The sequence below is a fragment of the Eurypyga helias genome, unplaced genomic scaffold, assembly GCF_000690775.1.
Source record: "Eurypyga helias isolate BGI_N326 unplaced genomic scaffold, ASM69077v1 scaffold40741, whole genome shotgun sequence".
In the NCBI taxonomy this organism is placed as follows: domain Eukaryota; kingdom Metazoa; phylum Chordata; class Aves; order Eurypygiformes; family Eurypygidae; genus Eurypyga; species Eurypyga helias.
Genome location: NW_010233494.1, coordinates 1 through 24152, shown reverse-complemented (window position 1 = coordinate 24152; position 24152 = coordinate 1). Strand labels below are relative to the sequence as shown.

At 42.1% G+C, this 24152-nt stretch overlaps 1 protein-coding gene across 1 annotated transcript; it reads left to right on the top strand.

Annotated features, from left to right (window-relative positions):
• The first annotated feature begins 2964 nt into the window (after positions 1–2964).
• On the top strand, positions 2965–20702 carry MCOLN2 (mucolipin 2). Its single transcript, XM_010161748.1, has 13 exons — positions 2965–3126; positions 6183–6356; positions 8897–9041; positions 9576–9660; positions 9801–9897; positions 10361–10460; positions 11972–12087; positions 13502–13651; positions 15034–15135; positions 15247–15369; positions 17711–17917; positions 19021–19136; positions 20415–20702. The coding sequence occupies exons 1-13, from the start codon at positions 2971–2973 to the stop codon at positions 20449–20451; spliced, it is 1608 nt and encodes a 535-aa protein (XP_010160050.1). The 5' UTR covers positions 2965–2970; the 3' UTR covers positions 20452–20702.
• The last annotated feature ends 3450 nt before the right edge of the window (positions 20703–24152 follow it).

Sequence of the window (24152 nt, the reverse complement as noted above, 5' to 3'; positions counted from 1 at the left end):
GTGCCGTGCCGTGTGTGCCCCCTGCTCCGGCCGTGGGGCTGGGGCGGCAGCTCCTGCCGCAGCTCAGCCACCGGTAACTCCGTAATAGGGTGTTTCTTTTCGAGTTCTCGGAGTTCGCTTCCCTGAGAAGCGCTGGGCAATGCCCCCTCCGGGCGAGTTGGGAGCTTAGAACGAGGTCATGAAGCTGGAGCAGCGGTTGCCCAGTCTGATACGCAGAGCCCAACTCGGTGACTTTGGATTCTTCTCTATCCCTCTTCCCCCCGACACCACATCCATCTCGCTCATCCCGCTAGAGCTCAGGCAGGTGAATGTTCCTGCTGCGGCGCTCTGATGGACGCTGCAGCGTTGTTTCTGTAGCGAATTGCTAATTAAAAAAAGAAAAAACGTGAGTCTGTGCCCTACAGCTTTTTAGCCACTCGACTCTGGTGCTTTTCCTGCTCGGTGATGATAAGTAGGTAACTAAACTGTAGTCACTGCTGTTGAAACCTCTTTCCTGAATAGAATACTGAGCTTTGAAGTGCCTCCCCACAAAACAGTGTCCGACTGACAGCCCGTCCGGCCAGGTGCAGCAGTGCAGTGGTGGCTGCCCTTCGAGTTGGGTTGCTAACAATTATTATTTGTGACACGTGACACTTAATGACATGTATGTATGGGTTTAAACGTGCACAGTGGAGTTGGTCTTCATCACACACCTTGCTCATATCAGTGCTTTAGAAAACATTCTGTGGAAACCTAGTGAGGGGCGTTAATTACACTACGGCACCTGAATTGTTCCATTTCTTTGTCTTGAGCCAGGTGCCTTGTTTGTATTACTTTTATAAGGATAATAAGCATTTGGTAGAACTAGACGGTTTGTTTTAAATGCTGTTACATCACTGTTAATCACTCAGTGATTCTGAACTTTTTTAACGCTTTGGTTGAAGGTTGGAGTTCTGCAGACTTAATGCAGTTTATTTGGATGTTATTTCAAATCTGTCCTAGAAATGAATGGATTGGGGAACAATGGCTGTACTTCAGCTATTGCCAAATGAATTATTTCTTAAATACTACCCTAGAGAACGCTTGTTCTTTATTGCATCTCTGGGTTTTGTTGTCCATGCTTGGATCTTCATCTCTTGCTCTTAAGCTGAAAAAGTATGTTGCTTTCCTTGGCCGAATTTCCGGCTCACAATTTCTATAGCTAATTAATAAAGGAAGCTAAAGGCACCAGTGAAAATAATCCCTAGCCAGTGGACTTAAGAGGGGGTGTGAAAGTATTGTTATTAGTCAAAGTCAAGTTTTTAGAATAGCTGTAAAGGCTTGAAAGAAAATTTTGGGGAAAAACTGTCTTTCATGGTGTGTATTTGTATGTCAAAAGAAATTGTGTTTGTTATAAAATGTGTGGTGTGGTTTTTTTTTGTTTTGTTTTGTTTTAAGGTCTGTCACTTCTGCTCTGCTTTGACCGGAAGCTTAGGGAGAGTATTTTGCTGAGGTCTTGGAATGGTTCTTACGGTGTACTTTCATGCTTTAAATCTTGACCAGATCCACCTTAAACCTGCTCTGTTCCTCTCTCTTTCCCACCTACTCCTATGACTTTCACTCTGGGTTAGGTGGTGTTCATTCTCTACCCACACAAATGCTTCTGCCCCTTCGAGAGAAGCTGGTGCAGGAGCAGCGATGTCTTTGGGTGTCAGTGCGGGATTGAGGTACGTACGTCCCTGTTTCCTTAGGCAATACTCGCAGCTGTAATTAGCATATGCTTTTCTGTCAGATGTATTTATATTTTTCAAAGTTTTTATATCTTAAACCTATCCAAATTACTCCAGTATGTTTTTATTGTAAATTTAAATGGCATGCACTCCATGGTTCCTTTTTCTTAAGCTTTCCTGTTCTTCCTGTCTCAAAACCAAAATCAGCCTACCTCCCGTCACCTTTGTGAATGTTTGATTTAAGGCTGTGTAATAACCTTTGAGCTTCTAATGCTAAAATAGATTTTTGTTTGTTTGTTTGCAACCTGTGTACTTCAACTCTCGTTTCTCTTCTTGTGAGATAGCTGGTTCTAGCAAAGCAAATGTGCTTAGTGGTCTACGGTTTGGGCTCAAATACCTGTACGCTTCAGACAGGTGAGGGCAAAAGTGAGCATGCATCTGGAAACTTGGAATCAATGCTTTTGGTTTTGACCTTGAGGGGAAAAAAGTTATCCTTTATAAAATTTAAAACATGGAGAGTAGTTTTCTGGATGGTAAATGGGACTGATAATGGGTCTATGTAGCCAGTTTTGGATACGATTGCTCTACTTCAACACATGGAGGGAGGAAAAAATTACAAGTTTGGTTATGGTCTTTATGTGAAGTAGAGAAGTTCTGACAATTATGGTACTGGAAAACAGAGTTAAAAAGATTAGGAGAAGGGGAAAGTTTTCCATGTCCAGTTCAGTTGAGAAGGAGAAACTAAGAGTGATTTAAGACACCCACAACAACAGTCCTCTGTGCTTGTTCCTCTGGATTTTACATGCCCAGATATTTAAATAAATAAATGCCCATGAGTTTAGCCCTTAAAGCTGCGTGTTCATAACAGAAGCGTGCTGTAAAGCCTGCTCTGGTTGTTTAGTCTTTAAGACACCTTTTTCTGGTGGTAGAATGTGGGTTATTCAGAGAAATGTGTTAACAGTGGTCTCTCTTTATTTCAAATATTTAGTTTTAAAAAAAGACATAAATGTAGACTGGCTATTACTATTACAGATCTTCTTATTTAATGTCTATTTCCCCATAAATAGTTCTGTAAATGTTGTGGTTTTGATAATCTAATGTGATTGAATGATTTTTAATGATGTGATCATAGGGAAATACTTCTTACATTTTGCTGTGAAAAAAACAGAGAACTGTTACAGACCTTTTGTATTCTGTGGTGATCTGAGGTCTGCAATAAGAGGAAACGGTTTGCTAAAGTGTTCTGTTGTTTTCTAATCAACATATTATTTATGGCAGAAATATGATGGCTCAGTCGGATTTAGATCTAAAAGAGACAGCTCTGAAAGAGGATTTGAAGTTTTACTTCATGAACCCGTGTGAAAAATACAGAGCAAGACGTCAAATACCATGGAAACTGGCTTTGCAGATTTTGAAGATACTTATGGTTACTACACAGGTAATTCTTCCTCTGTTCTTACTCTTAGAAAGCGTGGCAGTGATGTGCAGGAGAAGCAGATCTGTGGTTCTGGGGTTTTGCCATCCTGGGATATTTGTTACTGACTTGAACTTCCCGCTTCAATCCAGAAAGAAAAAATGCTGTGAAAGGTGTGTCAAAGAGGAAGAATAGTATAAACTAAATTCCAAAAGCCTCCTGGAGTTTTTGAGGCAGTATTTGACCAGGTATTTTGCTGTTTTTAAGATAACACTTTAAAGCAAAATACTCTTCCCACTGAATCTATCGCTGTCTTCAGGCTGTCACGGTACTGCTCTGTGTTTGCTTCCTGTTAGGTTCATAGATTATAGTTTCACTGGACAGTTTCAAGCATGATTTTTTTCTTGAAATGGACATGTTCAGTGTGGAAATGCTGTGGTCTCTGGGGACGACTGGGCCACAGGAACTGGACGTGCCCCTTGCTTCTGTCACCAAATGGTGCGTTTCACACAGTTGTGTACTGAGATGGGTACAGGCAAAGAGGGTGTGTTAACTGCACTAGTTGGTTATTCTACAGTCCACTAAGAAATGGTGACTGGAGGTGGAGGGAAGAAAAATGGGACGCACGTACAGGTAGAAATTACTTTTCTGAACCTTTGAAATGCAGGACTCTGACATCTGACATTTTGCAAGAACTCCTAAATATACAACTACTAAAAACGTGCTGAGTTGCAGGATTCCCAGTCTGTTTGACTTGCCCACTAGAGTGAAGCGTAACCCCTGGCTTATGTGTCCCTGTGTTTTATTGACTGCTCTCACCCTTCATCTCCCTGTGGGAAGGACAGGACAGGCTCTGGGGCTGGCTTGGTACGGGTCCAGCCTCTGCTGCAGCCAGAGCCCCGACAGGACCCCGGCAACAGCGGGACGCAATGGTCACTGTCTAGGCAAGACTTGCTGAAGTAAGGTATTGACACTAGTGCTGGCACTGTTCTGATCTGTAGTGACAGAGCTGCTGGGAACAGGGAGCCTATTGAGGGAGGAAGGGGCAGTTAGTCTGAGCACAGTGCAAGACAAGAGGATGCCCCATCTTCCTTTACTGGCAGCTGCCCCTCAGGTATGGGTTATTGCCCTTCCTTCAAAGATAGGGCAGTAGCCTCTGTGTGTGAGTAATGAGACAAAATACAACTTCACAGGGCTCCGAAAAGGTTCAGGGCTTCCAATCTGTCCTAACCTGGCTTGCATCCTTGGGGGAACTGCTGAAGGTGTGATTCTCCTGCCTGCTGTCCCCGTCTCCCACTGTCCTTTGCGAGCAGAAGGTGTGCACTGCTGCTTGGCATTCAGAGGCCCCTAGATGTGCTGTGTTGCTGCTTAAGATTTTTCTTGTCACCCCTGGGCCTTGCTCAGATGCCAGGCAGGTAGTCAGCAAGAAGAGGAAAAGGGTTTCTGAAGGAGAATGTGTTGCTGCTCTGCAGGGAGGTCTCACGTATGAGCTAATAGTAGATGGACAGGTTCAACAAGCACCTCTGTTTCAGAGGGAGGGCAAGACCCTTTGTAGGACCACGTAGAAACAAGTTAAGCCGCCTTCTAGCTGCCGCTGCCTGATGCCAGCCTGTTAGCCATGAGACTTGGGGCTCCTTTGGCGTGGTGCAACAGCTGGGGTACCTGTGCCTGACTGAAAAGCAGAAGAGCCTTCTGTCCCAGCACGGGGAGTACGTTTTACTCCAACACTGTGCTGAAATCCCCTAGGGAGTCCCCCAAGGAAACCCTGCTGAGGGGGTTTTATTTCTGTGTATTGCAGCTGGAAGATCCCTGGCTTTTTTAGAGATACTAACGAGAGTGCTGCAGATTTACTCATAGTGCTCAGTTAGTGATGCTTTTGGGTTTGGGTGTGTTTTTCAGTCAAATGGAGATTTAAGTAGTTGATTTAAATCTTGGCTAAAGAATGAAGATTCAGTTCTTAGTCTGAAGACTGTACATAACCAGCGGAGCTGATGTCCCCTTTTCTTTGTCCTGGCCATGGCTTTGCTGTACAACCCATCAGCCTGGCACTAAACAGTCCTGCTGCATGTGTTCTTTTAGCCTGGCCCAGATCTAAGCAATTACTTTTTAGGACAAAAGATAATGTATTCCAGTGAAGAGCGAAAAACTAGGTGTGCTGTCCAGTTTCTGTTGTTCTGAATGAAGGAATTTGGATGATAGTGGAGCCTGCCTGTTTGCTTTGGGGGATTTCTAAGTTCACAGTTCACTTGCTTGCAGTTTCTCACTCTTTCTTCTCTACTTCTGCCAATTTCTTGTGGGGCTTGGAAACTATGCCCCAAAGATGGTTTCATGTTTGCTGCTAGTAAGCTGTTTAAACCTAGGATGAAGTGTTAGCTATTTAGGGCTTGGGATATCTTCCTGCTACTATGCCTGTGAAGAAACTCTTGTTGCTTCATTTTTTCAGCTTCTGGGCTCCATCTATATGTTTTCCTTGGCGGTGGTGGGAATGGGAGCATCTGTATGGTAGGGCAACACAAATCCTGAGTAGTAACTCTGCTGTCAGCTGCTGCTTCTTATTATAGCCTCCTTAACAAGCACCTGGGTCAGGTAGGTGATGATTTTGTTGCTGTGGGGTCCCACATAGGTTTGTTGTGATCCTGTGCTGTGCAGGAATCTGTCCCATAGCAAAGCAGGGCATTTCTGGGGTAGCAGGCTATGCTGTTAGGTTAGCTCTTCCACCATTTGCATCCTCAACAAAAGTTTTGGCAAATTCCAGTTAGAGTTGTTGGTCCAGGATATGTGAAAGGTGGCAGTGATCTAGATGTCTGTTTAGTTGCTGCTTTAAGTTTTGGAATTAGTAGGGGACTTAGATTGCTGTTTCTCTTACCCTGCATATGGTAGCCTTGACCATAATAGTCTTATGGCATCAGTTAACAGATTGTTTGTTCCTATTGTAGCAGGGTTACAGCAGCAGGCACCTTTCCCTTTTGTGTTTATTATAATTCAAAGCTGTTTCCAAAATGTTGCTGCTTGACCATGTTCAAAACGCAAATTTGTGTGTGGGATTTCTTTCTTTTTTTTTTTTTTCCTTCTCTTGCCAGCTTATTTTTTTTGGTTTGAGTAACCAGTTGGTGGTCTCCTTCAAAGAGGAAAACGCTATTGCTTTTAAACACCTATTCCTGAAAGGCTACTCCGGAGTTGATGAAGATGACTACAGCTGCAGTATATATACACAACAGGATGCTTATGATAGCATTTTTTATGTTATTAATCAGGTAAGTGTGTGTGTATGTTTTTATAATGAACAGTGTTAAAGCTGAATCTCCAGCTAAGAAAATCTGCTAAGGTTCTGGTTTTCTGTCTCCATTCTTGGATTTCAGTTTTGATATTAGAGCAAATCACCTTAGGTGGGGTGTCCTGAGGTTTGCACATAGACATCTGCATTTTTGACACTTGGAGATGAATCTAAACCAAAATTTTACTTAGTCAGTGCGTAGTATGGAAATCCAGAAAGTGTGAAAATCAGTCATCTTGCATGAACTGGAACCTGTGTTTAGGTCTGACTTTGAAGAGCTATGGGCCTGGATATACCTCTGCATGGTATTCAAAAAATTTGTACTTACAGCTCTACTGAATCGCAGCTTTGTGTAATGAGTGCCAGAGGCCTCAAAATGGGGAATACGGTACTTCCAGGAATGTAGGGGCACTCTCCCTGGTTCAGGATGGTATTTTAAGGAACAGTCCCTTTACAATCATGGGAGGAAAATGAATAAATCTAGGATGAAAACTCAGTAAACATTTTTGTATTTAATATGAAGACATTTTGAAGTCACGAAATGGAAGAGTGTATGTGTGGAAAATTAAATGTCTTGTGTTTGGGGATAAGCCCATCCACCTGGAGGAATGTAAAGTGACTTTAAACGACCTATTTTCTTCCCGACCTTGGGACATTATCTCTGACACTTGGTTTAGGGTGGTTTTGTCGCCATCAGTTATGCCTGGCAGGTACCTGGGAGTCACAGTGGTGTGAAGGAGGTGCGACACCTTCTTAAACACGCGCTCACAGGGCCCTGCTGCCCCTTGGCCGTCGCCTCTAAGCCTCAGCAGAGCCATCAACAGGTCAGATGTGCTCTCTGCTGTGCTGGACAAGGCCAAGACTCTCACTCCGGGTGTGTTAAATTAGTGTTGAAGTAGTTTTCTCAGTCTTCCTTTGAACTCTCAATATTGCCACTACCTCTGCTACAAACTGTGCTGCTTTGTTTCTTCCTTGCTTGCTTTGTCTCACTTTCCTTCTTTTGTAGGCACTAAGGCTGAGGTGAAGTCCAGATAGAAGACAGTAGAGAAATAATAGCTTTATATCCTCAAGAATGAGCCCATGTGAGCAAATGCAGGCATCAAAAAGGTCTCTTCATAAAATGTCTATGTTGTGTAAATGTAGACATGTCCTTTAAGGAGATTAAACCTGTATGAACTGGATTCTTTAGTGTCACGTGGAATTTCTGAGGCTTTTTTATCACATGTAAGACTTCAAAAAGTGTGCCTCCAGGTGAACGTTACGACTGGTGTTGCTTATTTGGGGTGTTTTTTTGTTTGCTAAAGGATGCCTTCTAGGAAGAGCCAACCCAGGTGACTGCTACGCTAAAAGCAAGGCTTTTTTTATTGAGATGGGCAGCTAGAAGCCATAGGTTTTGATGTTTTGTTTTGAGTTTTAATTTGAAATGTGGTAGGTGGGGCAAGCAGAAAGGTATGATGCTACTGGAGATGGTAGTGGTGCACAGCAAAACTGGAGTTGTAAAAACTGAATTTTAGGCATTGTCATGTACCACATGAAAATGTGATATTTTCACACTTTGGGGAAAACAAACAAACCAACAAAAACCAAACACACTTTTCCAGTTGGAAGAGTACACAGCTTTTTCCTTAGTCCTCTCCGTAAGTTCCTCTTACGAAGAAGCCGTGCAGAGTTTTAGCACTTGCACCCTGCCCTGCAGCAGAGTCTGTAGGACCAGGGTGTTCTGCTGGCTGCTCTGCCTGAGGCTGCTTAGAAATGCATAAGCAGGAATTTTGCTTTTACCGTTTCATTGTGGTGTTTGGAAGGGGTATGTGAATAACCCAGAGCCACGTGTTACGCTGTCAGGAGGGCAGAGCCTGAAAGCACACGTGGATGGAGGAACGGCTGTTGATGCAGTGATCTGGAGGTGTCCTCAGAGGGATGTGGGCTTGTGACTAACTACTGTTTCCACTCACTTGACCAGCCTTAGTCAGACTTGGCTTCCTTAGCTCACTCTGAGTTAAGATAACGTTCTGACGGGGTACAGGGGCTGTGCTTTTTTCCCGGGCTGTCTAAACTTGTTGCAAGCTCAGCTGTGAGAACTCAAAGCGGCAGAGCTTTGGGTGGAAATGTGGTAATTGCTGTTACAGTTCCATTTGGACATGGAGCACGTGGTTGTTAATGACTACTGGGATTTTGTACCCCACAACATGGGCTAGTGGCCATAATGCCCATAGGAAGGAGGAAATGGGATGACACAGAATAATGCATAATAACAAGATCTGTTTTAAAGGCAAAAGGGTCTAATCAAAGCCAGCTGAACAATTTTTAAAGAATAAAGTCTTGTCTGACTTCCCACATCTATTTCAGGCCTCCTGGGAAGCTTAATGCTTCCCCCCGAGCAGACCAGTGCTGTACACTGCCCAGAGCTCTTTAGCTAGGAAAAAGCTATATTGATACACATAACTTGGAGATTGCAAGTTACTATCTAATGCAAAAAAGATTATTTCTGTAACTTCTGCTTCTGTTTTGTTTTTAAACTAGTACAGGCAATTAAAGAATATATCCTTGGGGACGCTTGGTTATGAACATGAAGGATCAGGTTTAAAAATCTGTAAACAACAGTACAAGAAAGGCACAATGCTTCCTTCCAATGATACGCTGGCCATAGATGTTTCTACTGAAACAGGTATGTGGTACTGTTGTACTAAAAAATGTCTTGCTGTGGAGTACTTGTATTCTAATGCTAAATCAGTAAAACTTAAAACCAATAGCTTTTTGTGTGGCAATCACAGGAACATTACCATGCCTCTTGCCTATTTCCCTCTTGGTTTTCAATACCTGCCTAGAAATGACAGCTCTGTAGACAAATAGGAAGCTCTTTCAACTGCTGTCATTAGTGGGTTGTGGAGGTGTGTTTGTGGCTGGTTTTGTGGTCTCCCTCCACCCATGCAGAAAGTTAAAATACAGAATTCCCGATGTTGGTCATCCTGTCCCTTCAGTGGGTGGGTGTCCTTACTGCCTCTGAGCTGAGTCCTGGCTGCTATTGCTCAAGTCATGCACCTGCTTTGGATCCCACTAACTAGACCTCTGTATGGAGAAGTTTGCTCAAAATTAACATTTTTGCCTGATTAGGACTTGCCATTCAACCTGATCATCTCAGTTTGATGCTGCTTTCTAGGTGAGGAAAAGCTGTAATCTTAATAACTTCTTCTCTTTACAGAATGTATCTTTTTAAAGCCACAGGAGCTAGCTGCTAAGGCTGAACTGAAGCTGAACTCCTCTTTTTTCAATCTTGAATTTTACAGGTAAAGCGGTGGTGGGGATTTTTGTTACTTCAGCTTGTCCTTTCCTATGAATCTGGTGGATTCTGATTTGTGCATTTTATGGTGGTTTTTTTTTTTGTGTGTGTATTCAAATATATTTATACACTTTTTAAAACATCCAGGCTTATACAGGTTGAAGTCTCCTTCAAGCTGAAAGGCATTGCTCTACAGACAATCCATGCCCGTGAATTGCCTGACTGCTATGCATTTCAAAATACTGTAAGTGAATATGGGGTATGGCACTTCCAACACAGCATATGTAACAAGAGCTTAAGCTGAGGTGTAGGCATCATACTTGGATGTAGGCTGCAAGGGAGAAGCAGTTGAGCATGTCCTGTCCCTTACTCCTGCTTGCCAAACGCTGCTGAAATGGTGCTGCCATGGGACAATGTTGTTTAGTGACATACTCCAGCTGGTAACCTCATAACCTGAAAAGGGGATAAGTAATTGTTATTCTGCTAAGGGTTAAACTTGAAGTTTGGCTTCTTGGAATACCGCTTGTTTTTTATGTGATACGTGACATTCTCAAATTATGTCTACACCATCGTTTATGGCGACAGCTTTCTTAAAGCTTACCTGACTAACTAATATTAATGCATAATATATCAAAGCACTTAGTAAGATTTGTTTTCTGGAATGAAATTTTGCTAGTCTTGCTTCTGAAATATTTCTGTGTTTCCAGATAACTTTCAATAATAGAGCCCACAGTGGAAAAATCAAGATCTATTTTGACAGTGACACTGATATTCAGGAATGCAAAGACTGGCACATATTTGGTTCTGGTAAGTATGGTGCATGTGTGCTTGCATGATAGCAGCATTATGCATCTCCCATCACTTCCCCTGCTTTTTAACAGTCTGTCCAGCAAGACATTCCCCATCCTGTTCATCCCCCTCCTGCCCTTAAAACAAGACAAAAAAAACCCCAAACCTTACCTAATGCAACTCACTACCTCTTTGTAATTAAGAGCTGGGAAATATTTCCTTTTTTGTGATGGGCGCTGAGGTGAGATGACACTGGCATCTCTGTACACCCGTGTGTTAGCAGCATGCTCTATCTGGAAGAAGGATTAATGTTTCTTCTATAGGTTTAAATTGTTCTGCTGCTCTGAGATTACTCAAGTGATTTCATGCACTAACAATGGTAAATTCCCAACTCAAACCTTCTACAGCTTTCAATTTTTTTCCATCTAACTAATTGAATCATACTATTTCTGAAAATAGAGATTTTTTTTTTCCTCACTGCTGCTAGATTTAATGATATGCCTGAGCAACAGGAGGGCATCTGCCTTGTATTTCTAGTGCTAAGTGTATTTCTGACAGCTAAGGGATGTGCACTAAAGGCCCTTTCAGAGGAACAGCAGCTGTGACAGAGTACTGTGGAACTGCTGCTCCCATGTGTTGACTGTAGAGGAGTGATAGTTTTCAGTGCACCATATAGGATCTCGATGAACAAATATGTCAAATGGCCTGCCTCTTCCCTGGGCAAAGCCATCTTTTCTCTGATAATACCATGTTGTATCTATATTAAAGTGGTTTCTTGTAGTACATTCTGAATAACCACAGAGTGCTTTAGCTTGCATCCTTGTGCAATAATTTCTTGTGACTACCTTTCAACTAGCTGTTCTTGAGTAGTTTATTTTGCCTGTAATAACCAGTTGAGGGAGCATGCATAATTCTGTCATAAAGGTGAGCTGAAGTGCTATTACAAAAATTAGAAAAGAGTGTTAGCTTACATTTCATATAGTTAAAATCTGTGTTGTGAAGAAGGTAGGGACAATTGATATGAATAAGCAAATTATAACACCTGATTTGACTTCACATGATGGCTTCTAAACCTGTGGATAAAAAGAATACAGTACAGAAAGTCAAACGAGTTTCTGACTGCAGGTCACAGAATGAGATGATGGGATTTTTTTTTTTTAATTTAATGGTGTTGATATGGGCCAAAGTCTGCATTTCTATTACCCTGTGGAGTTGTAACACTGTTGGAACACAGATGACCAGGTAAACTTAGTGGGGAAAAAGGCACATCTGTATTAATATACCCATTTTTGGGTTCATTTTGAATAACTTGAACATGCCTTTCATTCTTGTGGCCCAGTCTCCATAGGTGTCTTGATGTAATTCTCTAGTCAGTTGTGCTCAAGAAATGCCTGCAGGAAGAATATTTCTTATAACCCATCTATGGGGTGAGAGTGTTTAAGTGCAAAGTATGTGACATGTTGCAACTAATTTGTGCTCGAAGTGGTGTGCAAAGACTAACTCTACTTCTTTTCCTTGATACTTTACAGTTCTCCAGAAGAACACTCAGTATATTCTAGTCTTTGATGGATTTGTCATTCTAAGTTGCTTTGCTTCTCTCATCCTCTGCACACGATCCATTGTTCTTGCCTTGAGACTACAAAAGGTAAGTACAGTGCTCATAATCTCAGTGCTTATTTTGTCTCTGTCTGGTTTGCTGCTAGTTATGTAAAGTGCTATCTTCTGAAAAGTGGAGTAGTAAATCTGTTGCAGGATGTTGCTCTCCTACTGTTACCTCTATCCCTAGAAAGGATGTGTATATGTCTGTGGTGAACAGTTACTATGAGTGGGTTCTGTTTGTTTGGTGCTGCAATATGAAGTATCTTGTTGTATCTCTTAAGGGCAAAAGAATATTTTTTTTTTTTTCCCCAGGATTTTGCACAAAAAGACTTCTGAGCCTTTGTGCTGTTAACAGCCAATACATCCTGCATGTTCAAAACATTAATTCTTCCTTCCTTGGCTTCAGAGTAGAATTACCATAGGGTCTTTGCCATAAATTAATGCTTTAATGAACATCCCTGAAAACCAGCTCTGACTGGAGAAAATGTAAACCACAGCATATAGTCTAACTTTGGCTGGGATTTTTGGTCTTTCTGGCACTGGAACCACCTTCTGTCGGTTCTTTCCTTTTCCCTCCACAATGCTGGTAATCTCCTGTCACCTTCGTCCCTGCTTAGTCTCCTTTGCAGACTGAGAGAAGCCCTGTCCAACTTCATCTCAAGCTGCTTGTAGAGCATCATGTAAGCAGTCTCAGCTCTTCTGGTCCCTGCAGAAACATAAACTGGGCCCTGAGATGTGTCATTTTCTAACCATTCATTGATACAAAATTTTCAAGCATGTGGCTTATTAGAGTTGGGGGGGAAAAAAAAAGAGTTGAGGATAGGTAGGATATGAAAGCAGAGACACTTGATATATTGAACAAGATAGAGTAGGATATGAAAGCAGAGACACTTGTCTATCTTGTTCAATATATCATTTTATAGTTTGTAAACAAGATGATTGAAGAGGACACAGTTTGGCAGAGGCACTGTCAAACTGCTGTCAGGAATAGGGGTATCAGCATTTATTCATGAGCAAAAAGAGCAAGTGAAAGCAGATAGGCAGCGTTGGGTATGAGAAGTGATGTCAGCTCTATTGGAAATGAGAACTCTTGCTGTCTAGTTGTATTTGAGTTAATAATTTTCTTTTTTGCTCCCTTAGTTCAGTGACCTTGCTCTGTCTGAGGTGGATAGAAAACCTTTTGCGAATGGGGGCTAAAAGGGGATAACAAGCCATGGTTGGGCTAGTGGGAATTGGTTCTGAAGTTAGCTGTTCTGTGGAAAGTTGGTTTTCACTGGTGTAAACCAATCCTAATTCTTTTCCTATTTATTCCTGTTGCTATTGAGAGTTTAAGCCATTATTCCAGAAAATACTATAGAAAAAGGGGGTATGTGAAACTTCAGCATTGCTACACTACTGGGATATCTGTACATATTTATCTAAGGTGACCTGTAACTAAACACCTAAATGCTTGTCAATAGAGATTTGTGAACTACTTCTTGGAGAAATATAAGCGTCATGTCTGTCACGCGGATCGCCTGGAGTTCATAAATGGATGGTATGTCCTGGTAATTATCAGTGATGTGATGACAATCATTGGGTCAATCCTAAAAATGGAAATAAAAGCCAAGGTGAGATTTTAATACTTCAGGTAAAATACTAGGCTTATTAAAGCCATGTGTGATGTGTTTTGACTTGGGGACCAATGAAAGTGAAATAGTCACTAATCCTCTTGCTAACTTTTGCTAGTTCTTATTTCTTCATTTCCTAGTGTTAGTTTAACTAATAACTGGTTTCAATCCCTTTTTCCCCAAAGTCTTCAGTAAGACCATGTGAGCTATTTAAACATCTTACTTACACAACGCTAAGACCCCTAAGCCCTGATATAGGACCTGCTGGTAGACAGTTCCTGACAACAACAAAAAAGAAACAAACCCAAACCTACAAACTTGAGTTGTTTCTGTAAGAAGTAGAAGGGCATATTGTACAGTGAAACTAAGAGTCATCATCCTCTTGGATAAAACAGGGGTCCTGATGGCTTGTGGGTCTGGAAACATGCCTGTTACAGGTTGCTTTTCTGGCCTGTCCAAACTACAGGCACAGTGTCACCTTGCTAGTCCTTGACCTTCCAGTCTGGGCTTGCTGAAATCAGTGCTTTTTCTCCAGCTGGCAACTCTTCAGGGAGATTTTTTGTTTGGTTTTTTGTTTTTCTCCTCATTTAGACTTTTTGTTTGGTTTTTTGTTTGTTTTCTCCTCATTTAGAGCTGTATGTCAACAATTCGTGTGTTCACAAAACTTTGTATTCTGGGAAAACCAGGGTAGGTAGAGTGCTGCTCGGGCCTCGTGTGCTGAGGCTCAAAGGGCAGAAGCCCAGAGTGGCCCTCAGAGGAGGTGTGTGAGAACCTCCAGCTGCATGGTGAGCTGGGGGGGATGAGGGTAGGAAGCTACGTGGGTGTCTTGTGCTTGTTGCAACCGGTTCAACCCTTCTAAAGTAAAATGCAAGTAGAATTGGTTATAAAGATCACTGGTACTAAAAATGATGTTCAGGCTCCGAAAAGCTGACCGCCTGTTCAGAGATGTAAATGCGTGTAGTGTGGAAAGGGTTGCAGTCCTGAGGCCCCCCATTTCATTAAAATGATGGCTCATGTTTTTATAAACAGCGAACAAGAGCTTGTTTGCCTAACACTGGTATATATTAACCTTATTTTTAAACAAAAATCTGAAGGTATTCAGTCTAATTTTAAAACTGTGTTGTAGCCAAAGTCAGGGCTTTAGTTCTTGAGACTTCACGTAAATCATCAAGAATATCCGTGTAGATGTGTTTCCGTTTGCAGCACTGTTGCATTTGAAACAGTGATCTCGGTAAATACCTGCAGTTTACTTGGGTCTGATTTTTGTGATGTGTGTCCTTTCACTATTGGACTGCCCTGCTTTGTTTGAACTGCTGGAACTCAAATAGCTGTCAAGCTGATGTACCTACTGCTTTTGTAACTCCTCTGTTTGGATCCCTCAGAACCTCACAAGTTATGATATCTGCAGCATTTTACTTGGAACATCAACTTTGTTTGTCTGGGTTGGAGTCATCAGATACCTGGGATATTTTCAAACCTACAATGTAAGGCGGGAATCAAATATTTAACAATTAAAGCATTTATTTCTGTCTCACTCTCAGGTTTCTTTTAACTTGTGGCTTTTTTCCCCTTCTTTCCTCCACCCTGACTTGTAGGTGCTCATCTTAACTATGCAGGCGTCATTGCCCAAAGTGCTAAGGTTTTGTTGTTGTGCTGGGATGATTTATCTTGGCTATACTTTCTGTGGTTGGATTGTCCTGGGACCGTACCATGAAAAGGTATGTCAGCAGTATCACTCCTTTTCTGATCTAACAACACATGAATATCTCTGTGTGTGTAGCTCCTGGTTATAACAACAGAAACAGGTCTGAAATTCACGTTTCTGTTGAAAAGCTGTAACATGAAGAATGTGGGAGTGTTTCCTTCCATGTCTACCTACTGCCACCTGCTCCTTTTAACAAATAACTGTATTCTTGCTTGCACTGTGTGCTGGAACTCCATGTAAACTCCAACATGAGGCTGTGTTCGTGGTGAGTGGGTGGTTTATCCAGGCAATGTCTGGCTGGGGACTAAAGCTGTATTGGTCTGTATCTCTTTCGCCCTCTTCTGGCAATCCCAGTTCGGGTGGGTTGAAGAGGCACTAGCTAGTTCAGTTACCATTTCTGGGAATCTCCTTGGCTCTGACTCTGGTTTACCAAATCCTTCCCATGCCATGTAACTTCAGTTTATAAATCTGGATTGCATGGATGAATGCTTGTCTTGTTTGCTTTGCTTGCGGGGTGTGTGTGTGTGTGTGTTCTGGGGATTGTTGTTCGGATTGGGGTTTTTTTCTCTTTTAAGGTTGATATCAAAGTGTGAGCCCGGTATATCATCTTGTCTGAAACCTGGTTACAGGAGTAAGGCTTTCTATATTCCAAACCAGGAACTAAACCAACTGCAAAGCTTGAGGTGTGCTTTATGTGACAGTCTGGGGGGGAAAAAAAAAAAGGCAGATTCCTGTTGTGACAAATTCTAGGTGTCCATTAATGAGTAACAACTGTATGATTTCTTGCTCTCTGGTTAAACACGGTGTGTGTTGTAACGGAGACACATGCTGCAGTGCTTGCTTCAGCTTCTTGTTTTCCCAGAGCTCTAACATAATGTGATTCCTCTAACATAATTTAATTCCTTTGAGAAATGTAGGTATTCAGTCGCACATGTTTTAAGTTGATGAGAATACATTTCTCTGTGGGATGGTGGATGCTGTGGGATCCTCTGTCATACTAGAGGCTCAATTGTTTATAACAGGCACAGCATAAATACTGTTGTAACTTCCCTGCAGCAAGCACATTAATTTTCTGAGCAAAAGGAAGTGTAGTCAATAATATGCTTATCTATGAAAATGTTACATCTTGCTCAATATCACAGATCAGTGTCAAGGAAAGCAGTTGTGCCTGTGTGGGGGCTTTCTTTTTCTGACAGTTCCCCAGTACCCCACTGGAAGGCAGTGTGGCACTGCGCAGTGGATAATGGCTTCAGAAGTAAATACATAAATTTAATAATAATACTAAAATCAGCCAGAGGTAAAACCAGACCTGCTGTTCCTGTGCAACACTATGTTCTCCTTACAAGCATACACCTCTTGACGTCTTGTTTTCAATACAGGACTGCAGTTCAGGTGAATGTAGTCATGTTATTTCATTGATAATAGCTATGCTAAAACATTGTGCATTAACTTCATTGCCCAATGAAGTGTAGTTAACAAATTCGGCTCTTTGGAGGGGCAGAGCAGGTTAGAGGAAGTGTGCTTTCTTGGTGGCTGAATGGAACTTAGCCTCAAGGCATATTCCAGCTTGGGGAAATGGGGTTAGGAATTTAAGGGAATGTCCTTGAAATGAAACGACAATTTTATCCAGGGTGTGTGTGTCTGTAGCTTCACAATACAGATGTGGCTTGTACCTACAGCTCAGAGAGGGCTTTCTGAATGACAGGCAGATGATGTTATTGCAAGACAAATCTAGTTTAGACCATTTGAGCTCTGAAGGCTACATGCTATCTCTAATTCCTTAATACAATAGTGATTAATAACCCATACTCCAGTAATGCTGCAGAGCTGGGAAACCAGAGGATGTGGATTCTGTTCCCAGCATACTACCACTGATTTACTGTATAGATTCTATGAAATCACTTTAACTGTGCTTTGGCAAACGTAATGATATTTTCCTTCTGGTACAAAATTGCTTAGAACTCAGTAACTTTCTGTGGTGGTCAGTTATTGACTGCTTTGCCTGTTGAGCATCACAAGTTTATTTCTTGGTAATAAGGCTTATTTCTGATGTCAATATATAATGATTAAGCAAGATTATATTTCTACATGGTTCTATTACTGACATGTACGTTTTGGCCTGAATTTACAGGAAAAAGCATGGTAGCATTTGATTGACTGGGTTTGCTTTTTTACTTGTTAGGAGTAAAACTCAGGAAAAGAAAAACCTAAACAAACAAAAACCCCCTAAAACAAAACCACACACACAAAGAAAACCCCACTTACTTTTGTTTATATGACACTTCTCACTTTCCCATTATTCTGGATGATTGATCTTCAGATTCTATTAATAACTTGTACTCATTATTTTCTAGTTTGAAGACCTGAACACCGTGGCTGAGTGTCTGTTTTCTTTGGTCAACGGTGATGATATGTTTGCGACATTTGCTCAAATCCAGCAGAAGAGCATGCTGGTGTGGGTGTTCAGTCGGTTGTATCTGTATTCCTTCATTAGCCTGTTTATATACATGATCCTCAGCCTTTTTATTGCACTCATTACTGACTCCTATGACACCATAAAGGTAAAAAATTTGCTTTCTTCTGCACTTCTAATTAGTTTTGTATTCATTTTTTGTTAATCACTCAACACCACACTATAGCATTAGTTATGATGACTGGTAAGGTATTCATTAGCTTAGTCTGGGGTGAAATTGGGAGGATGACTGGGTACTCATCCAAAGGACTAAACAATATTTGGTTTAGAAAATCATTCTTAGTTTGTGTCCTTGTTTTGTATTTTCTACTGCTTCACCTGGCTTCAAAAAGGTAGCAGTTAATGGAAATATAAGTGGAAGGATGAGAAAGAGCCCATTTTTAAGTATAGGTACACAGAGCAGGGAAAAGTCTTGTTTGGAGTGAACATTTCTTCTCATGACACCAGCAGCTGAGGTCAGGAAGGGTTTGCTGGCATCTTGGAGAGTATCCCCTTGGCAAGAGTGTGGCAGGGGCCAAGCAGATAACTCTAAACTCATTTAGGCATCCAGGCTTGCTTAATGTGCCTCTTGGAAACGCGTGGTTGAAAAGAAACGTCTTCTGAAAGACCCACTTCTCGTTCAAGTGAAGATTGCACCATCCCCTTCCAGTATAAACTGGCTGAAAGCAAAATGAAAATTTCAGTAATTGCCTTTTGGTCTTGTCCTCTAGTGCTGTCTCCCCACAGCTTTACTATTGCTCTTCACTCTGAGCACTTCATGTGGATCAATGGGGAGCCGTTTCGGTGTGCTGGGCGGTTCTTCAGCATGGCAGCGCTGAATAGCCACGTTAGGGCCCTTCAAATCCAGCACTGGGGTTCCTAGGGAAAATGAGCCCAGGGCACTCCAAGTGAGCACAGCAGTTGATATGACCAAGGGAAAATCACTGCCAGCATGACTTGAGATCACATGCTTGGTCTTACGGACAGCGAAGTGTAAGAGAATCTGTGAACAATGAATTTTCTGTCACTTAGATTGCTTTGTTCCACTGACCACATATGTGGTATTTCTAAGTTAGGATTAGTGTTTTTTGGTTTTGTTGTGTGTTTTTTCCCAATACTGAACAAATGACCCAAATATTCTGGTTTTGGCTATCACACTCTGGAGGAAGGTGCCCATTCTTGTGTTGTGAATAAAATGCTTTTCTCTTTCAGAAATACCAACAAAGTGGGTTTCCAGTAACAGATCTGCACGAATTTCTAAAAGACCATGGCAGTGCTGGTTACAGAAAAGAACGGACTTCCATGCCATTCATCTGCTGCTGTAGGAGGTCAGTAGGGTGTTCTTAAATGAGTTTTTTTTCAGAAGTGCAGCAGTTAGCTTCTCACTGCAAAGTGCTGTTTCACAAACGCTGGAGCACCCAGAATTCAGCCCGTGGAATATTTGGACACTTTTGTTCCACTTCTGCTTTACTTGGTGTTGGATCCTTAGTCTGCTGACTGCAGGGGTGTCAATTCTGAGCTTAACTGTGTATGGTTTAAGTGTTTTGCTCATATGAAAGCTACTGTGCAGAAACTGGTGGAAGTTGATGGGAGGACTGCAGAGTATAATGTGGAACTGCCAAGAAATCAGGAGCAAACTAAGTCACTGCTTCTTAGGGTTTTGCAAGTCTTCTGTCTTTAAAGAGCTTTTTCACTAGGCTAGGAGTAGTATGAGGAAAAAGAATGTGATTCAGCCAGGTAGCAGCACTTAATCTCAAAGCCATGCTATGGCTGTGAGGCAAACCAATGGTATTGAACTGGAAACACACTTCTAAGTGTCTGGTTGCCAACCAAACTCAAGCCTTCAGAGGTCTTAGCAATGGTCCTTTTTAAGCTGATTTTGGTGAGAGATGAGCATCTCGCCTGGTGCTTGTTGGTCTGGAAGTCAATTCTTTGAATTCTGTTTTGGGGAAAACCTAACACCTCTGAATCACTGTCCCTAAGCAGTCTGAGAGAATTCATGCTTGTGCACTGAATGGTCATGGGCACCGTCTAAAAGCCACGCTATGGAAGAAGGGATAGAGCTGGACACTTACTCAGTCCCAACTAGTGCAACAAATTCTATTTCATCAGTAGGATACATGTCTACTTACATACTGAGGCTTTTGTGAAATCAACTTTATACTTTTGATGGGCTTGGCTATGAGGTTTCCATCTGCTTAAAAAAGGAGCATGTGAGACGATGCTGGGCGGGTATCCCAGCAGTTACTGTGGACGCTTGAAAGCCGACTGGTTCGTAACAACTCCAGCCAGGTACAGCTTCAGGTTTCACATACAAGTCATAGTGTGGGATGAGAGATGATTGTCTGCTTGGGCATAATAAAAATGCTTTACTGTAATACAGTGCAGAGTGTTGAGGGCACAAGTCTGGTAGCTGTAGTGAAAATCTAGAGCTTTTACTACTATAGCAGTTTCTACTTGACTGTCCCAGTGCAGGTGTTGGAGGTGTATGCTGAAATGGGAGAGCACAGAACAGAAGGATCAAAACTCAACTTGGTTTTGTAGGGGTAAATGCTTCCTGTTGTATTTCTTGCTGAATGAAAATTTCTGAATTTTTTCTTTTGCAGACAACAGAGTGATGACAACCTGATACTTATTAATTGATGATCACACATTGAAAATCACCACTGATGCATACATAGAAAGCACAGTTTTATGGAGAAGAATAATTCTCCAAGTTGCAATGAAATCCACTATCTAGACCTGCCATGTGAACAGACTAATGAAGGCGTTGGGAAGAAAAGCTGCTAGAGTGACAGCAGCCGGCTGACCAGGAGGAGAGCCCGGAAGCTGTGTCTGGAGGAGAGCTGTGAAGAACTCTCCATTCTTGTCCCAAGTTCTGCCACATTAAAGAATGCTGATCCTGGAGCATTGTCCATGGGAGCTCTGTTTGCTAAGCACCTCTGGGAGGAAGAAAAGTGGCCCTGAATCAACTACTCTTGTTAATAAGAAAAAGAATTGTATGAAAATAACATGGAATTATTTTTTAAAAGTTGAATAAAAGGTGGTCAAGAAAATGAGTGGACTTTTTCACTTAGTAATGCCTTCAGCCTGCAATTTTTACTTGGCACAATCAATTTTCTTGAAATTTATGTAAAACAGCAAAGCTGCGCAGAAATGCAAAGTAATTGCCGTTATCCCTCTTGTATATCATTTGAACACAAACCATTTATAGATTGGTCTTCAACAGCTTTACTAAAAACAAAAGCAGTTTGTTATCCTATGTTTTTGGCTGCGAGTCTTTTCTATTATAGCCACGATATTTGTGTACTGTGTCCAAATTAAACTTACTACTTTAACTATGGGTAAATACTTTTTTTGCATGGCTGGAAACTTCCATGGCAAGTATCACATGAAGGATGATGGAAAGATTATTGCATGCTTTTTTTTTTTTCTATATTGTACTATTGTGTTGCCAAAACCTGGAGGACAAATTCAGGCTAAAACAATGCCATGGAGTTAACTTGCCTAATTACTTCTATTTCAAGCAAATGTTAATTGGAAGATATTTTCTTCCACTTAACACTGGAAGTTAATTGTAGTCTGGCAGTTGGTTTGTTCAGGTGACTTTCTACGTGCCTTTGGAATGGTCATCTGTGAAGTACTGTATTTTCCTCTTTGGTCTTTATAAACGTTTTTTTAGTGGAAATGGAGCACTTTCTGTAGCTTTAAAGGACTGCCAGTATAATACTGCCTGGTGTTACCAGGTGCTTCTGAAAACTTCCAGAGGTACTGACTGCCCCTGGAGTGGGTGAACTGTCCTGTCAGATGCTCCAGTCTGTCTAAATGGGGCTGTCTGCTCCCTAAAAAACCTGCCTGTAGCAGATGATGCTCACTTCAGCCAGAGTGTGTTGACTAGGACTTGGTCCTGATATGTGTTCTTAACTACTAACAGTGGAATCTGCAAATTCTGGCTTGTTGGAGTTTCAGAGGGCAAAGGCAATTTGAAATGCTGCCCTGGTCGGAGTAAGGTGAGTGGCAGCTTTTTTTTTTTTTCCCCCTCCCTTCTGGGTAACTGGAGAGTGGGGGAAAAAACAATGCTGGATTCACACCTTTTTTTGGTAGGCTGAAAAAACCCATCTCTTTTAACAGGTCTGCATTCTCTGTCTCCTGAGATTCTTAAAGAAGAGAGGGTAATAACTGCAGCTTCTCCAGCCTTCCATGGTACCTTTACCACCAGGTAAGAGCAATGGTGACTGAGGTCTGGAAGGATGTGCTGGAAATACTAGGCAGGAAGGATTTGAACAGCCTTCTTGACAACAAAGAATACCTTTTTTTGTTGGAAATGAATGCCATTTTGCCTTGCCTAGGCTGCAGCTAGATACCTAGAAGAGATGGTTTTCCTGCCAGTATCCAGGCTCTGCAAATTTTAATGCTTCTCTTGCCGAGATGCCTTTGGGACAGTTTTCTCCCCATCCTAGCCTGAGCAATGCTTTGCTGTGGACTCAGCTGACACTACAGCGTGTGGATAAAAATTAAATTGCTACCAATAACCAAGACTTCACACTGTTAGCAAAGATTTTCTGTACTTCTCTGTTTAATGAGAAGACACTAACTGTGTGATCTAGAGCAAAGGATTATTGTCTTCCACTCAGGACAGAAGAGTCAGTTTTTCTCCTGGTGTTCACATGTAGAACTTGTTGGGGTCAGCATTGGTCTTTTAGTGTATGCTCTGGGGCCCTGGATAATCCAAGTGTTCTTCTGCAGGCTGCAGAGGTGATCAGCATTAACTGCTGGCTAGCAGAGTTTCTTGGCCCAACAGTGTGCAAGCTTGACTTGGTTATGTGTTTTCTGTATGTGCTGCTATTTTATTGGTAGCTTTTGGGAATGTCTCTTTCTAAATCAATCAGTTTCCTAGTAAACAGGACCAAAATCTAGCACATCTGAAAATGGATTGTATTTTCCTTACTGTTCTACCTTCTGCCAGTTCTCAGGGAAATCTTAGGTTAGAGACTTGAACCTAGGAGAAGCAGATAATTAATGCTGTTAGTGGATAATTAGCCATATAATGTGTTCCAGTATGTGTCGCCCTGATGGGGCATACTGCCCCACGGGTTTGTATGTGCCTCCCAGGGCTCTCGCCTGAGTGGGCACGTTCCGCATCTCTTGTGACTATGAGATGTTGCCATTTCTGATGGATACGAACTGCCAACTCCTGACTGCAGCAGGGCAAATCCTTGGGCTTGGATTTCTTTCTCCTTTCAGCTCTTTTTTTTTTTTTTTTCAGTGTGGCCTGAGGTAGGACAGCAGGTTGTGGAAGTGCCTTCTGGTTATGTGATAGGCTCGTTGCCTTCCGAGGTCTAGGGGCTCCCTTCCTTAAAGCAGGTGAGGTACGTCCTGTACCCTCAGCACCGTGAGTCACGGTGCAGGAGCCCCTAAGCTTGGACTCAAACTGCTGATTCCCAGTTTAGTAGGACCTAGTGAGTGTGACCTGCCAAAGCCACTGCTTAGATAAATACCTGCTTGTGAGAGCTTCCTCAGGGAATGAGGGAAAGTGTTACCAGTGAAAGGAATGTAGAAAATACATATAATTCTTGTTGATTTTAAGGCAATTTCTGTAATGGAATCGTAAAACTTTCTTGTCCAGGATTGATTTTATTTTCTTAATCACATGAGCTGCTTGCTAGCTAGACTACTGCTTCAGCCCTGCCATATCAGAGCAGGTCACTGATGTATTCTGAAGACACAAATTGGTGTCTACTGTCTGTTTGGTGTTGGGCTTTTTTTTTCCTCTTGGAAAAAAGGTAAGGGCCACTTGCTGGAGCTTCTCATTGGCGCTCTATTCCACAGAGGTTAACCTTAACAGGAAATCTGGCATATGTTGACCCTTAATTCTGTGCATTAAGACAGATTTGAATACAGTAATTGCTTGTAGGACTTAACAAAAGGAGGAGAGAAATGGATAGAAAGGCAGTGAGAGTGTTCCATTAGAAACAGGCAGGAAGGAGGGGGGAAAAAGCTTTCTGAGCCACCTTCCAGGTGAGCATTCAGATGTAGGGACAGGGTGGGCAAGAGTGTGGGCTCTTACATTGGGGCCTTCTATTGATGATAAACCAGGAAAAAGCTGCCGGGATTGGAGGCTGGTTGGAATTTCCTATGTAGGTCTGATGTGCAAGGCTCCACCTAGTCTTTAATCATGATCTCCAGATTAATTTGATCGTGTACCCCCTTCTACCTTTGAGTCTGGCGAAGCCGTGTGTGCTAGGTCCTGCTCTCCGGAACCAACACAAGCCTCGGGGGTCCTGTGTCGCTGTGTGGGGTGAGACGGATTTTGTTTGCGCTTTATACCACGTTTTAAAGGACAG